General features: G+C 40.4%; 1 protein-coding gene across 1 annotated transcript in view; it reads right to left on the bottom strand.

Annotated features, from left to right (window-relative positions):
• Positions 1-300: 300 nt before the first annotated feature.
• Positions 301-13,378, bottom strand: part of LOC149289041 (serine/threonine-protein kinase TAO3) — a 13,662-nt gene continuing 584 nt past the window's right edge. Inside the window, exons 2-7 of the mRNA XM_089490986.1 lie at positions 12,389-12,517; positions 11,444-11,647; positions 10,651-10,890; positions 9,820-10,032; positions 5,467-5,649; positions 301-462 (exon numbers count right to left, since the gene is read on the bottom strand). Of these exons, the coding sequence (XP_089347112.1) occupies positions 301-462; positions 5,467-5,649; positions 9,820-10,032; positions 10,651-10,890; positions 11,444-11,647; positions 12,389-12,517 (1,131 nt within the window). The remainder of the gene's footprint in view (positions 463-5,466; positions 5,650-9,819; positions 10,033-10,650; positions 10,891-11,443; positions 11,648-12,388; positions 12,518-13,378) is intronic.

Below are 13,378 nucleotides of genomic sequence, written 5' to 3'. Positions count from 1 at the left end.
TAACAAGCACCAATGTTTTCTGATGTTTAAAAATTTGAGTGACAATCAGGGACACTTGAGAGGTATGCCAGGGAGCTCACTCCGTGCTCAGATTTGCCCAGAGGCACCCTGGTGAGTAAAAAGAATTACAGGCACTAGTGTCCGACGGACGTCAGAGATAGAAAGAGACAGAGAGGGAGGGAGAGAAGAGAGAGAGAGCACGCCCGTTAAAATGGGGAATGTACGTTTTGCAGGTTCTCCTTGCTGTCATTGTTAATATTATTATTGTTATTTTATCTGAATGGCAAAAACTGGCCTCTCTCATCTATAGTCCTCCTTGGGATATTCTAACGTCACCAGATTTCCAAAGCCCATCCGTAAACTTTCCATGTCGAAGGTCTCAATTTCCCTTTCCTGGCGTTCAAAAAGATGCTTAATCCGCTCGCTACGCTCCTTTTGAAGGGCGGCTAATTCCTCTTCAATCTGAGAAAAGGAGAAACAAAAATGTCCGGTAAACATTAGAATTAATGCCAAAATATTTGTTGATTTTAAAATACAAGAAATTAAAGGAAAAGGTCATAGAACACAATGTATTCTACAACATTGTGTTAAACGATGGCTCTATATACCGTATTTGCGCGATTATAAGACGACCCTGATTATAAGACGACCCCCCAAAATCTGAATATTAACTTATGAAAAAAAAGAAAAAGCCTGAATATAAGACGACCCTATAGGAAAAAATTTTTACCAGTAAATGTTAATTCATGTAAACTATGTGAACAATTGTTTGTTAATAAAAGCTATGATTGAGAAAAATATTTTGTTTTTATTTCCTTTATTTTTTTCAACCTGCCCCCCCAGTTATGCACATCTGCCCCCAGGCTTGCCACTCTGCCCCAGAAATGCCTTATACCCCATATATGCCACTGTGCCCCATGATATGCCTTTTAACCCTCTAAATGCCACTGTGCCCCATGATACGCCTTTTAACCCTCTATATACCACTGTGCCCCATGATATGCCTTTTGACCCCCTATGTGCCACTCTGCCTCCAGAAATGCCTTATACCCCTATATGCCACTCTGGCATTTAGGGGGTTTAAAGGCATATTGTGCGGCAGAGTGGCATATAGGGAGGTAAAAGGCATTTCAGGAGGCAGAGTGGCATTAAAGGGGTTAAAAGGCATTTCACAGAGCACTCTGCTTGCAGAAATGCCCTACACCCCCACATTTAACACTCCCCCTCCCTCCTCCAAACTTACCAGTGCTTCTGAGTTGGGGGGGGGCGCATAACACAGGAGGGATCCAGGTCCCCTGCATCTGAGCCCCCGGTGCTTAGTCTGGGTAGCATGTAGAGCTCCACGCGAATCGCGTAGAGCTCTACACACAGCCCGGACTAAGCACCGGGGACTCAGAAGCACCGGTAAATTGGGGGGGCATAACACGGTAGGATCCAGGTCCCCTGCATCTGGGTCCCCAGTGCTTAGTCCGGGAAGCGTGTAGAGCTCTACGCGATTGTATCGTGTAGAGCTCTACACGCAGCCTGGACTAAGCACAGGGGACTCAGAAGCACCGGTAAGTTGGGGGGGGGGGGGCATAACACAGGAGGATCCAGGTCCCCTGCATCGCTGTGGGGGATCTGGATCTTAGTCTCATAATCAGACCTATTTGAGGTCTGATTATAAGACGACCCTGATTATAAGACGAGGGGTATTTTTCAGAGCATTTGCTCTTGAAAAAACCTCGTCTTATAATCGAGCAAATACGGTACTTTAAACGACAATTAAATGTTCTTACCTTAAATGAAAAATATCCAAACAATACATTTTACAACAAACCCCTTAAAACCAACACATTTTGATCAAAAGATTTTGAGAAAATCCTGGTGGGAAACTACTGGAGAATACAAGGTGTACCTTGCAGAAATCAAGCTGTATAAATTGCACAAGCCATGTAGCCGTGGCTCTTCAAAATTTGCACCTAGTCTCATGCTATCCTGTGTTAAACCTTTCATGTACCACAATTGATGTTACATTGGCACTCCAGCCATCATATGCCCCCCCCACCCCCATTTTCCATGCAGGGGAGGAGTTCATCTGAACATATGACCTAGCGCCAGTTCACCAGAAGTGGTGAGTAGTGGTGGTGGGGATCTGCCTAGAAAGCCAATGATTGACTACTTCAAGCAGTGGTGGGGAATACCGGGACAGGAGCTGCAGTTTCAAGTACTTTTATTTATTCAAGGCAAGTACTTTTATTTCTTTAATATATGCAGTGTACACAGATAGTTTCCTCAAACTTACTAGTTATAGTTTTACAAGTGAAAGGCATGGGTTCTCACAAAGTTTTGGGGGTGTTTGGACCATATTGCCTCAATCCCTAATGTCAACCATATGGCATTGGTTTCCCTATCTCATATGTTTGCCTTCAGTCAAACTCGGCTGGTGGGCTAATCGGAAACTCCAACAAGTAGGCAAGTCTATTGGTTAATGCCTCTTTAACCCTTTACAGAGGTGGTCGTTTTCTCAGCTACATCTTACCATATCTTACAGTGTTACATTGCGGTTACAAATGGAACTAATTTCTAAAAACTAAATAAACCAATTAAATATATCACTAGCAATTCATTTGATCTATTGGTTAGTTCTAGCAAGCATTAAGACACCAGGATGAGTGACATTTTCCATATATTATAACTACTTTATTTATTGTTTTTGGACTATTACATCATTCACTCTATGTTTCAAAGTTTAACCTGCATCTATGGTTTCACTAAACTGCAGCCCTTCACATGGGGGAAAACTGTTCTAGGTCAAAGTTTTCTTAAAGATTTATACTTGAAAATGTGGTTTCCAAAAAGACGAGAATAAAAATTTACACCATAACCCAACACAACAATCTAAATGGAAATCCAAAAGGTAAATTGAGCATATGCTGTCTGGATTGTAGGAAGTAGTTCCATCCAAGTCTGCTTAGAGTTAGAGCATGATCATGAGGCATCAATGAGGTAAGACTGTTACGAACAACAATCTGTATACTCCAAGACACATTTCCTAATGCAAACACTCCTGACAAAATAGTGCATGTGTACAGTAGAGCTCCATGAGATTAGTGGAAGGCTGCAGTACTGTAAAGGCTGTGAATCCAAGAGCCACTCCTAGAATGAGAATCTGAATCTGGCTCCACCAGGTGGCTAAACCCTTCCTGCAGTCTGCAGCAACTGGCCTGTTTTGTTGATTTACTTATGTTTTGGGTTTGTTGTTTTCAACAGGTGCAGATCCAATCACCATAATATCATCGGTTACCCTCAACGTTTTAAAATAACCAAAATAACTTATCTACAGTGCTCCAATTAGTTTTTCTATCAGGATTATTCACTGGTGGCAACACTGTTACAATGAGCCCCCAATATATATTTTTTCATACAATATCCTACTTGGTGCCTATACATTTACACACACACCGACTCCAGCCCCATACATGCAGCACAGATACACACTGATACTACAGTACACACACACTCCAGCCCTATACATATACACACCGACACTAGATTATCCACACACATACATACTCGCAGTGAATCGAGTGACCAGGAGGCTTCCATGTGCCTTCACAGGACTTAACACCTTCAAGACCGGGACGTACCTGGTACTTCCTGGTCAAAGGTTACCGGCAGACCGGGATGTACCAGGTATGTCATCGATGATGCGCGAATCAGCATCGCTATGAACGCTGGGATCGCGAGGGGCGGCTGCTACTGACCGCTCTGAAGCGAATCACGAGCACGGAATTTAAATATTTACAAAAAAACTGCAGTCTTCAAGGGAAGGCGCAGTTTGCCAACGTCAGTCCTGAAGGGGTTAAAGGATCGGCTGCTAACATCTTGGTGTCAGACACCACAGCACAACTTCAGAGGTCTAATGGAGTCCATGCCTCGAGGGGGCAGGTGGTAATGTTATGGCTGATATATAAGTATATGTATATAAATCCAGCTGTTTTTAGTTGGCCTAACACCTCTCCATTCACATGATATGTTTACTGATATCAGTCTGAGCTGTTTCTTGACAAGATTGGCTGCTTCAAGGGAGCATTATTATGCATTGTCTGTCAGAGACATTAAACTGCCCCTTAAAGGGGAGTACAAAGAACTGCATGGAAGTTGTAACAGGTAAGGTAACATCCAAATGTAACCAAGCGCATGTAAGACAAGCTAGTATAAAAATAAATCTTTACATGTCCGGGAATATTGCAAAGACATCATACAAATACACAGTCATTTATACAAAGATATCCCCACTTAAACTTGCCACCAACTGCCATACCCATTGGTCCAATGCTAATACATGCACCTAACATCTCTGTGTCTGCAGGATCCTGACAACGCACTTGTGAGCCTCGACTTTTCCCTAACGGCAGCTTTTTTCCCCCCATGTGATTGTCGAGTGTTTCTTTGGGAATTTTTGGCCATTCATCCAGTAGAGTTTTTTGGATGTCAGACACTGATGTTGGACGAGAAGACCTGGGTTGCAATCTTCATTCTTCCAAGTCAGGTTCTTCCATAACAAACTCATACAATCATGTCTTTGTGGACCTTGCTTTGTCCACAGGGGCACATGTCATGCTGGAATAGAAAAGGGGCCTTCCTCAAACTGTTCCCACAAAATTGGAAGCATTGTCCAAAATGTCTTGGTATGTTATAACTGAGATTTTCCTTCACTGGAAGAGGCCTAGCCCAACCCTTAAAAACACAGCACCATACCATTATCCATCCTCCACCAAACTTTAAAGCTGGCACAATGCAGTCAGGCAGGTATCGGTCTCCTGGCATCCGCCAAGGCCAGACTCCCCCATCAGACTGCCAAACAGAGAAGCGTTATTTGTCACTCCACAGAACAGGTTTCCACTGCTCTAGAGTTCATTGGCGACCTGCTTTCCATCAGTCGATCAGGCGCTTGGCATTGTACTTGGTGATGTGAGCCATGAAAAGCGACTCCATAAAGTTCCTGCCGCACAGTTTTTGTGCCAATGTTAAGTTTGGAACTCTTCCGCTATGGAACCGGCGGAGCGTTGGTGACTCTCTGACTTGGTTCAATAATTAAATGGTGTGTCACAATACTTCGCCCATATAGTGAATATATACACACACGCCATACAATTGGGACTATACATCTAACCTTTAAAAAACAAGCAATGTACGATTTTTTGTTCAAACCTATTGTAAGATCCTAAAAAGGCTACAGTTTTTCCAGATATAAAAGTACCATTGGTAAAGGGTTAAATATAACATCAATAGGCCCAGTAAATATATATTCTAACAACAGGCTGATCTCCTAAATAGATCATTAGGGTAATTCATGTTTCAAGGGAAGTATGTTTCATATTTCATGGTATGTATTTTTAAACAACCACAAATAATTAAAAAGGATTTATTTCACAGAAACGTCATTACAGTCTCCAACTTCACTAATGATAAACTTGTTACCTTCTGTTCCAGGTGCGCTCTGCGGAGGGATACCCTCTGCTCCAGCTTCTGCAGCTCACGCTCATGCTGTGCCTCTGTCTGCATCTTTATCTTGCTCTGGTAAGCATTCAGCAGCTCCATCTCCTGCTGAAGTTGCTGCCTAAGAGCTTGGCATTCTGCTTCCTGTGCCTCATCCAACCGCAGCTGTATCCCCAATAGACGTAAATAAAAAGAAGAAAAAAACCCATAAGACTTAACATGATGTTCTGCCGGCACACATTTATACAGAATCTGGTAGAAGCCTACCCACCCATTTCACCTACCCAGCAACCTTTAAGAAGAATACAGATCCCCCATTTAACTCACAATCCTCTAATACTTTTTACAAACAGGGCCTCCATTAACAAATCCTGACTGACAAACCAACATTTCATTCCAATGAACAATACAGAGCGAAAGAACTTGCTGATGCCGTTTAGACCACTGTAAAATTAAAGCATTAAGAACACTACATGGGTTGATAGGACACTATCCTAAAAACAGTGCTAAACACGAATTACAGAAAATATTACACATTAAAAGACTCAAAGACAGATGACATGCCATGGCAGTCACTTATCACAGGTGTTTAATCGTAATGTTGCCTTCGCACCAGCAGGGCTACGTCCTTGCAAGACCACTGCAAATAAGGATGTTTGCACTCTACAATATCCCTGTCGTGTTGGACCAATAGTTAAGATCCTGAACTAAGCAATTAGATACAACATGTACTAAACATGTCTCTCATGCACCAGTCTAATGTTTTCAAAAACATTGAAAGCTTATGTTTTTACCCAACTTTCTATAAGCATTCGGCACTTGAGTGATTAGGAAAATCCTTGGATCTCAATGACTTCTGGGGTCTCGAAAAAAATGCTATAGGTTTTGTTTTTTTTCAGTTTATAATTCAGAACCCCCCCTCAAAAAACAGAAACAGAGGCTCTGCAGATATACATTAACAAAACACACACAAAAGGTCAGGCCCCATGACACTTGCCTACCTCATGTCCAGCTGCACAGCTAAACCACTATAAATGAGACAAGGGCCAAGCCAAAAATCTGTAAAAATTCATATTTTGAAAACCACAATTTCCATATTCCCAGTTTGGCCTCCTGAATCTCCCAAACATTGTAAGGAACCTATACACATGCTCAGGCAATCATAAAACAAAATGTGTCTGTGACAAAAAAAACCCCATACATATTAGTGATAATATTTGGCAAATATGAGTCAAACTGCAGCATGAAACGAGTAATAATTACCTTGGGATATTTATCATTTTGCACCTTGAGAGTAAAGAGCTGACTGTCTAAGGCATACAAGTAATCACACAATTGGGTGTTAATTACTACATTTTTAAGACAGGTTTCTGCAGTAATGCACTAAGTGCATTATGTTCAAACACACAACTTTAAAGTGAACCCCCGTTTATTAAAGTATTGAATTAGAAGACAAACGCGTTTGTCATAATTTCAGTTAATGAGAAACGAAGTAACTTAATGTGAACAAAGACACTTAAAAAATGCTCTGGTCCTAGATGGTCGCTTATAAATATAACTGCATAGCAAGATTTAGTGTGAAAGCTATGCAATGCAAAAAATGATATATAGATAGATATATATAGATATATATACACACACACACACACACATATACATATACACACACATACCGTATTGGCTCGAGTATAGGCCGCACTCCCCCCCCCACTTTAAGTCTTTAAAGTGGGGGTGCGGCCTATATTCGGGGTCTAGTGCCCGACGCATGCAGTTCCGGGCGCCGGGCAGGCAGCAGGGTTAGGATACAGATCCCCCGCAGCGGTGCAGGGGACCCGTATCCTACTCTCGGATGTGCTCAGACAGCCTCCCCTGCCAGCACTTTCCACGGGGGGAGTGCCGGCACGGGAGACTGTCTAAGTGCATTGTGCAGACGCTCACCGGCTGCAGCGATGCACGTGTAAATGCGTAAACAGCCTCCGCTGCCGGCAGGTCTGCACGAGGTGCTTTAACAATCTCCCTTGCCGGGAATTCCCACGAGGGGAGTCCCAGCAAGGGAGATTGTTAAAGCACATCGTGCAGACGTGCTGGCAGCGGAGGTTGTTTACGCGCATCGCCGCAGCCGGTGAACGTCCACATGATGCATTTTACCTCTGCCCCCAAGACTTACCAGAGCAGACTCCCGGGTGTCTTGCGGGGCCGGTGCCGGCACTTCCGCTGAGCGGGAGTTGTATACGCGTATTGCGTAGATGTCCCCCTCCGGCCCCGCAAGACACCCGGGAGTCTGCTCTGGTAAGTAGGGGGGGGGGGGGCAGAGTGGCAGCATATCTATTACAAAACTTTTTCTTTAAAAAAGCACCAAACTTTTAGGGTGCGGCCTATATCCGAGCCAATACGGTATATCCATTCATCATACAATGAGAAAGATAGAAATCTCAGTGCTCCTTAAAACATGAAGCCACTGCAGTATCCCTCAATTACTGTAACACCGCAGAGTGCATGAACATAGTTATGTGGCAGACTCTCCATCTGTGCTGAATGTTAGGGCATTCGGAAGAAATAAGGACTGTGCTTAAGACAAACATGTATCTACCAGAACCTACTACGATTATTATCCAGAATAATGTACATTTTTTGCTGCCCGTACCCAAACCTTAAGGGACTATTTTATCACAGCTGAGTTCTAAGCCGAGTTGAGTTCTGGCTGAGTTCTAAGGCAAAAGGTGGAAGAAACAGCATGTCGGTTAACTTCCTGATCTTCCTTGCTTCTTTTCAGATCATCAGTTACCATCAGAAGAACAGTAACTTAACAAATGGGTTGAGTAATTTTACAAATACAAATTTTACAAAAACAAGTTAAGATGCCCTAGCCAATGGTCTAGTTATAATCGAGCAATGTATTTAAAACCCACCTCATAAGAATATCATCTGAAGAGAAAAGAAGAAAAAAAAAACACCTTGTCTTATAACGGAGTTAGTCTTTTATTCAGACTTCAGATCAGTGGAATAGCAGACAAAGCCTAGGGGCTTGTCACTCACCCTCCCTCAATGTCTATCTTTTCTATAGTGCCGCTTTTTGTTCTTCTGTCTGCGTTGGTTGTCCCTTTCTCCCAAGTATCGCCTCTGTTATCAAAGTACTTCTGCAAAAGGGCGGAGACCTTTTCGCACACCCTATCCCATGATTGGAGGAACAAGGAATAGGCTGTCCCCGTGGTGGGCGCCGTGGCTCTGCCCTTTTGTAGAAGAACTCCAAGAAGCCAAAATATTGCAGAGTCACAGAAGAAGAAAAGTTTATGCACCTCTCGGTCTGACCTTGGGGTTAATCTGCTGGGACGTCCACTCCTGTTAAGATTGGCAACTGTGTTGAAAGTTTTAGGCTTTTAAATAATCTTTCTCGCTGTAGAACAATGGATTTAACATTGTTTAGCAGTGGGTTTATAACCCTTCCCAGATTGATGGGCAGGAACAATTGCTTCTTTAAGATCATTGCTGATGTCTCATCCTTGGCATTGTGTTAATACACACCTGAATGCTCCAGACCTGCAAATTTAGAGATGGTCACACTTGCTGATAATCAATTAATCAAGAGCATTTGATTGGCAGCACCTGTCTGCTACTTAGAATCATAATTCTTATTTAAGCAGTAAAGGTGTGCTTCATTTTTCACACATGGCTTCTCCAGTTTGGCTTTATTTTTTGTTAAATAAATCATTAAATGGTGTAATATGTTGTTCATCTGGATTGTATTTACCAAATCTTTTAGACTTGCTCAGGAACAGATTATTATGCCCCGATATGTAAAAACAGATTTCAAAGGGTGTACTTTCTTGTTCACACAACTGTATATATAATAATATTTGTACAATCAAGATATTGCAGCACATCACCAACAATCTCATACATTAATCTAACATATTATAAAGAGGCATGTCATCAAAATAGTAAGAACGTGGAAACAGTTACAGGGGTATTATGGAAGAAGTGACACCTTGGGTTGAGGGAATCAGATGAGAGGTGATGTGGAGGTCAGTCTTCCTCCTGTCAATGATGGAGCAGTCTAAGAAAGCCAAGAATCAACCTGCCATAGTCTTGGACAGTGATCTGTTCCCTTCTCGGCATCAGGCGGTTCCTAGCAAACTATGAAGTGTCTTTAACACAAATCGTTATGTGACAGCTATTTCATGGCTAGCCAACTCTAAGCACGCATAGCGTGTCTCTAACTTCTGGTTCCACACTGGATTCTTTAGACCAATGTTTAGAACAATGTTTAGAACAATGTTTTAAAGTTGTTATAACAACATTCCAGAAGAGGGTTTTTTGTTTTTTTTCATTGCTTACCGCCTGTGAAGCCATCATTTCATTGATGCTTTGCTCATACTGTTCAGCCAGAATGGCCAATTTGCGTGTCTGCTCGTCCTTTAGGGACTTGAGTATTGTCTTGTGCTCACACTTTGGGGATACCTCCAGCTGGTGATTCTTCAGGGCTTTGTACTGCTTGGTCTGCACTTTGCATGTGTCCTGAAACTGTTTCTTTATCTGCATTTCCATCACCTGTGATTGTGAAGAGAAAAGGAAATGTTAGCTTTGTGCCCCTAAATACTATCCTGTTTTATCCAAAACACACACAAACCCATCAACTCATTTTAACTATAACAGAAGGAATAAAAGAAAAAAAAAAAGTCTCCATATGTTCCATGTTACAGCCCAACATGGAGAATGGAAACATGGAAAACAAGTATCACTAGCACATTTTACTCTAGTTTGATTGAGTTGTAATGTAACTAGTATAAACATGCTGAAATAAAATAGTAAAAAGAGTATATGGCACTTATTTCCTGAAACAACTTGGTATGAACTTAGTCTGAAAGCCTTTACAAGGAATGAGCTATAATTAAGACATTATATATATATATATATATATATATATATATATATATATATATATATATATATATATATATATACACACACACACACACACACACACACATATATATATATACACATACACACACACTATATATTTATATTTAAAAGGGATATGATTTACTACATATCTCCTATACGTGCTGTGACCAGTATTTTGGACAAAGTTTAAATATACTCAAAATAGCCACATATAAAATCAAAACAATTCCTAGAACAGCATTGTTCAGATTTAGAAAAGACCTTTAGATTCTTGGGCTGCTGCCGAAGTTCCATCACATGTTTTCTGTGCAACTCCCTTTCCCTGCGTTTGTTATATTCCAACTGGTTCTCCAGTTCTGTTTGATGCTGCAGACGTATTAAGTCCATTCGAAGCTTTTGCAGCATGTGTAGCTGTCGGTACTCCAACTCTCGAGTGGACTCATCGTGCCGGATTAACATGGCATGCTCCATCTCCTTCTGGGTTCTCTTTTTGTTGAGCTCCTGAATAAGGAAATGATGTGAAATTTAACTAAACGTACATAAACATACTAGAAACAAAAATGGTACAAGAAGCCATAACCCAGCCATCCATTCTTGAAATAACCATCTCGAAAGTTACATCACTGACATTAACAGTTCTTGATATCACATAAAAAGGTATAGAAACAAGACCTGCATCACCTCCAACATTCCCTAGAACATGAAAGACATCTGACACTCCTGATCAGCGTCAAACCTATATTATGTGTGACTTCCTTTAGGTTAGCTGTGCTTTTCCTTCTTGGTACAAGAACTAATTGCCATGAGCCCACCTACCAAGTTCCTAATAAATGCATGAATTACATTGTTATGTACAAAGTACTTTCAAAAAAGTTAACCTATAAACACACATCCCATTGGTTCCTAATAAAACCCTCGTCTTACCTAGTGAATTCTGGGTTTGAGAAGTTTGTTCTAAAACCAAGAGTAACATCTTAAGTGATATTAATTATTATATTTTGCCAACACAAACACCAAAATAAGGCTGTCTGAAAGTACACAGAGAAAGGAATACCTCACGGATGTGCTGCTGCTCAACTTCATGCCTCTTAATCATTATCTTCCTCTTGAAGAGTCGGCAGTTTTTCTCGTAGTACAGTCTCTGTTGGCTAAGGAGTTGAGCTTCTTCCTCAGCCTGTGTGTGCTGGAGGTTCTCTTTATGCTTTGATATACGTTCTTGTTTCTCCTTCTTGGGCGTGCTATGGTCCTCATTCATCTCCTGAGTGTTGAGTAGCGGTAGAAAGTCAATCAATAATGAAGAATACGTAGTAAAAGATGAGGATACTGGATGAAACCTTTCCATAAATAATAAAAACCTATTTTTTTGTTAATTAATGTAAATATACAGCACAATTAATTGAAATTGGTGAGAAAATATTTTACAAATAAAATATACTTCCCAAAAAAGTCTTCTGTACACAACAATGTTCTTAATATATTTTCCATACAATCTTAAAATGAATGGAAATGCTACATTTATTATGGTTTACAACCCATTAGGGGCCATTGGTTTATATTGAGCATAATGACTTAAAATTATGAACTTCTACTACATGAATAAACAGAAAATAAAATGTTTTACATTCTTTTATGCATGTTGTACACTTTTTTGTTTTCATAGCTATTGGAACATTTGCCATTCCATCTATTACAACTCCTTCAGTGATAATAACTGAAAAGCCCTCGACTCTTTTGAACCATAAGACTGCAGTTTGAGTCACCAGTTTATCGAGTCACATTAGGGCATTTTTTCTGAGGGATATAATTTACATTATTATTGAATTATTGCACACACACTTACTTCATATACAATCAATACCTCAAAAAATGAAAAAAGTGGTCAAAAAGCAATAGTATAACAGTTTAGGCAGTCAAAATCTCCGGCATACATGTCCATAATGAATGGCTATTTCTAAGAACAGAACTTAGAATGTAATCATTTTTGGCTATAAAATCTTACTTCTTTTATCTTTTCTTTGCAAATCTTGTACTGCTTCTTCTGACTTTCTAAAAAGGATGTTAAGTCTTTCTTTTGTTGGGCTACAATCTGTTGCTGAAATCTCCTCTCCTCCGCTGCAGCCATCTTTGCCTACAGAAACAGATTTTTTTTGTAAAACAAAAAAATTATTATTATGTTAAGAAATTTAGCATCAGACTTTGCATATTGGACAAGAAAATAAAAAATAGTAATAATCTCAGAATTAAGTCACAAAAGCATTTATTGTGAAGAAATCTAACATCTTCTATATCAGACAAATGCATCGTTGATACGGCTGTAGGAACGTCATTCATCCCACACAAAATACTAGTTGTGTTGAGGTTTGCCTTAAGCCATTATTGCTGCAATCCCACATACTTAATGCACATTGGCAACTATACACTGCTGATTACCAAATGGGTTTTGCAAACAAGGCCTGCAAACCAAACCTTGGAATCTGTCACAGAAAACGAGTGTGGGATTTTCCATTGGCAGTACAGTTCTAAATAGAACAACTATGTGATGCAACATTAAGAGAGTTTACAGATTACCCCAGAGGGGTAAAAAAAATGAAAAAATGAAAGGGCAATGCTGAATTCTTGTGCCTTTGACAGTTGAAGTCACTTAAATAAGTTAACACTTTTGTTATAGAACTTTGCGTTGGGACATATTGAATATATATAAAAGGTATGTTATTTCCCATAGTAATTTAAACTTTTACAGATGCTAAGACTCAATGAAAACAGTTTTTTGTTCCTTTATCTTATAGTGTAGACAGCTGGGACAGGCTAAAGCTGGCTAAAACAAGAAGTTCCAACACCTTGTCGGCATGTGCTTTTACAGGGAGCTGAACCGGCACTCACCTCTCTGATGCCAGCGCTGTACACTGCGTTACATATCTATATCTATCTCTCATGTTTATATAAATATATACGTGATATGACTGCTATATACAGTGGCTCACGCCAAGGA

This window comes from Sceloporus occidentalis, unplaced genomic scaffold (assembly GCF_023333645.1).
Source record: "Sceloporus occidentalis isolate IW3139 unplaced genomic scaffold, rSceOcc1.0.p SCAF_48, whole genome shotgun sequence".
In the NCBI taxonomy this organism is placed as follows: Eukaryota; Metazoa; Chordata; class Lepidosauria; order Squamata; family Phrynosomatidae; genus Sceloporus; species Sceloporus occidentalis.
This window is presented reverse-complemented; position numbering and strand designations above follow the sequence as displayed.